This window comes from Aspergillus glaucus (genome assembly GCF_001890805.1).
Source record: "Aspergillus glaucus CBS 516.65 unplaced genomic scaffold ASPGLscaffold_67, whole genome shotgun sequence".
NCBI lineage: Eukaryota > Fungi > Ascomycota > Eurotiomycetes > Eurotiales > Aspergillaceae > Aspergillus > Aspergillus glaucus.
This window is the reverse complement of record NW_019170519.1, coordinates 1-2,064: the sequence shown is the minus strand read 5'-3', so window position 1 is coordinate 2,064 and position 2,064 is coordinate 1. Positions and strand designations below refer to the sequence as shown.

The 2,064-nt window shown below is 54.6% G+C and overlaps 1 protein-coding gene across 1 annotated transcript; it reads left to right on the top strand.

Moving 5' to 3' along the window:
• On the top strand, positions 1 to 2,064 carry ASPGLDRAFT_1344076 (uncharacterized protein; the record flags this gene model as incomplete). Its single annotated transcript, XM_022541291.1, has 2 exons — positions 1 to 1,128; positions 1,294 to 2,064. Coding segments are annotated over exons 1-2 (1,872 nt in total), but the record flags the coding sequence as incomplete, so codon positions are not given.

Below are 2,064 nucleotides of genomic sequence, written 5' to 3'. Positions count from 1 at the left end.
CCGCCATCGCCAGGCAGCGGCTACCGCATGAGCCAAGACGATCTGAACAAAAGTGAACTTGTTTTGGGGGAAATTCCCAGGGCCCCGTCACCAAGCGGCTACCGCTTGAGCCAGGACGATTTGAGCAAAAGTGAACTTGTTTTCGGTGAAATACCCAGGGCTCCTTCGCCAAGCGGGTATCGCTTGAGCCAGGACGATTTGGACAGAAGCGAATTTGTTTTGGAGGATAATCGCAAGCCCGTACCTCCAAGGGAAAGGGAACCCGCTCCTGCAGTTTCCAGGTTGCCGTTACGGCGGGGGCGCCGAAGCCAAGACAAATTGCACTCAAAGGACGACAATGTTGCCTTGTCCGACAAGGGCCCCAAGGACGCTGCACCTGCGGTCTCAGCTCCGGAGCCAGTCAGGCAGGAGCACCGGAGACAAAGTCAGTCGAACAGAATGAACGATGGCCCCTTGAAGGACAATGACAAATCGAACTACTCGTTCCCCGCACGTCCCAAGCCCAAGGAGGCCAACGAGGACTATCCACAACCGACGCGGGCTCCTAGCGGTGACACCCCCGACTTCCGTGACCGTAGCCAACCCACATCTCAGCAGCAACAGCAGCGCCCTCAGAAATCTGAGACGACCACGCGACAAGGCCCCAAAGAACCGTCACCTGCTGTCACACCCCGTGAGCCACCTAGCGAAGAATACCGGGGAAAGGATGAACGGGATGTCGCTCCGGAGGAAGCTCGCAAAGCTAGAGGTCTCAAGGACACTGTTCCGGCACCGCGGCCGTTGATTTGGAACGAGCCCCGGAGTGAGGATGGGCCAACTCCGGCAGTCAAGGATGATGCTGCCTTTGAGAACAATTCTCGACCCGTGGTCTCTGAGGAAACGCCTTCGGATGAATTCGTGCTGGCGCCAAACGGCGAGGAACGCTGGCGTAGAGATGAACCGGATTCGAATAACGACAATGTGCTGGAGAATGACCGGGGAGCCAGGGGCGAGGAAGACAATAACGTGCAAAGGTACAGATTTTCCCGTCAAGAGGAAAAACGCCAGAGAGAAGAAGAAAGACGACGCCAGGAAGCTGAAGGAATTGCGGGTCCTAATGGTCAAACTAGAGAGGAGGAGTATGAGAAGGTATAACCCTTTTTTTCTTTGTGATTTACCTTGATTTACCTTGATTTACGTGTGATTTACGATTTACGGTTATATGTATCATGCTTGTCAATTTACGTTTACGTTGTTCGTATGCTTTGGATTAGAGTCAATATGCTAAAGCAAGTTCATTTCTTTCGTGTATAGGACCGCAAGGATGCCGAAGAGCATGAACCTGCGCGTTCCGCCGAGACGCCAGTAAAGGTAGATGATGGAAAAGACAACACGGAAGACTTGAGACTTCCCTTCCCCCTAAGCGTGCCTGAATCCCGACTCAGGAGCCGTTCAATATCCCCTTCTGGTTCGGCGAAGGCCATGGTCGATGTGGGTCCGAAATCTCGAAGTAGGCCTACCTCGCCCGAATCGAACCGACAGCGACAGTCGCTTCATGCCGCCGATGGTGACCGGTCACGGCGACTCTCCATGCTTCAAGACTCCCATACAGCCGTTCCACTACAATTCCGTCGTCCGCCCTCGACATCACCTACAGGCCGCCGCTCGCCATCCGTTGGTTCTCCCGAGCTGCCTGCTCTGTCACTCAGCTCCCCACCTGAGAGACGCGCCCGACGAAGGTCAATGGAATTTGTGAACTCGCGTGAGATCATGCCGTTGTTCCTTGTCGAGCAGAATGGGCAGCACCAGCACCCTATCGAGGAGCAGTTTCCGTCATTGCCGTCGAGTAAGAGTTCGTCAAGAACTTCATCGCCAGTAAAGAACTTGGGGCCGGATGAGAAGGGCTGGGAAGCGGTTGAGCCGATTCAAGATGAGAATGTTGAAGAGCAGTCGAAGCCTAAGCCTTCTACCATGATTCCTTCTCAAGAATCCGCTCTGAGCCAAGAGGAGCAGCCCAAGCCTGAGCCGTCTACCGTGATTTCTTCTCAAGAACCCGCTCTGAGCCAAGAGGAGCAGCCCAAGCCT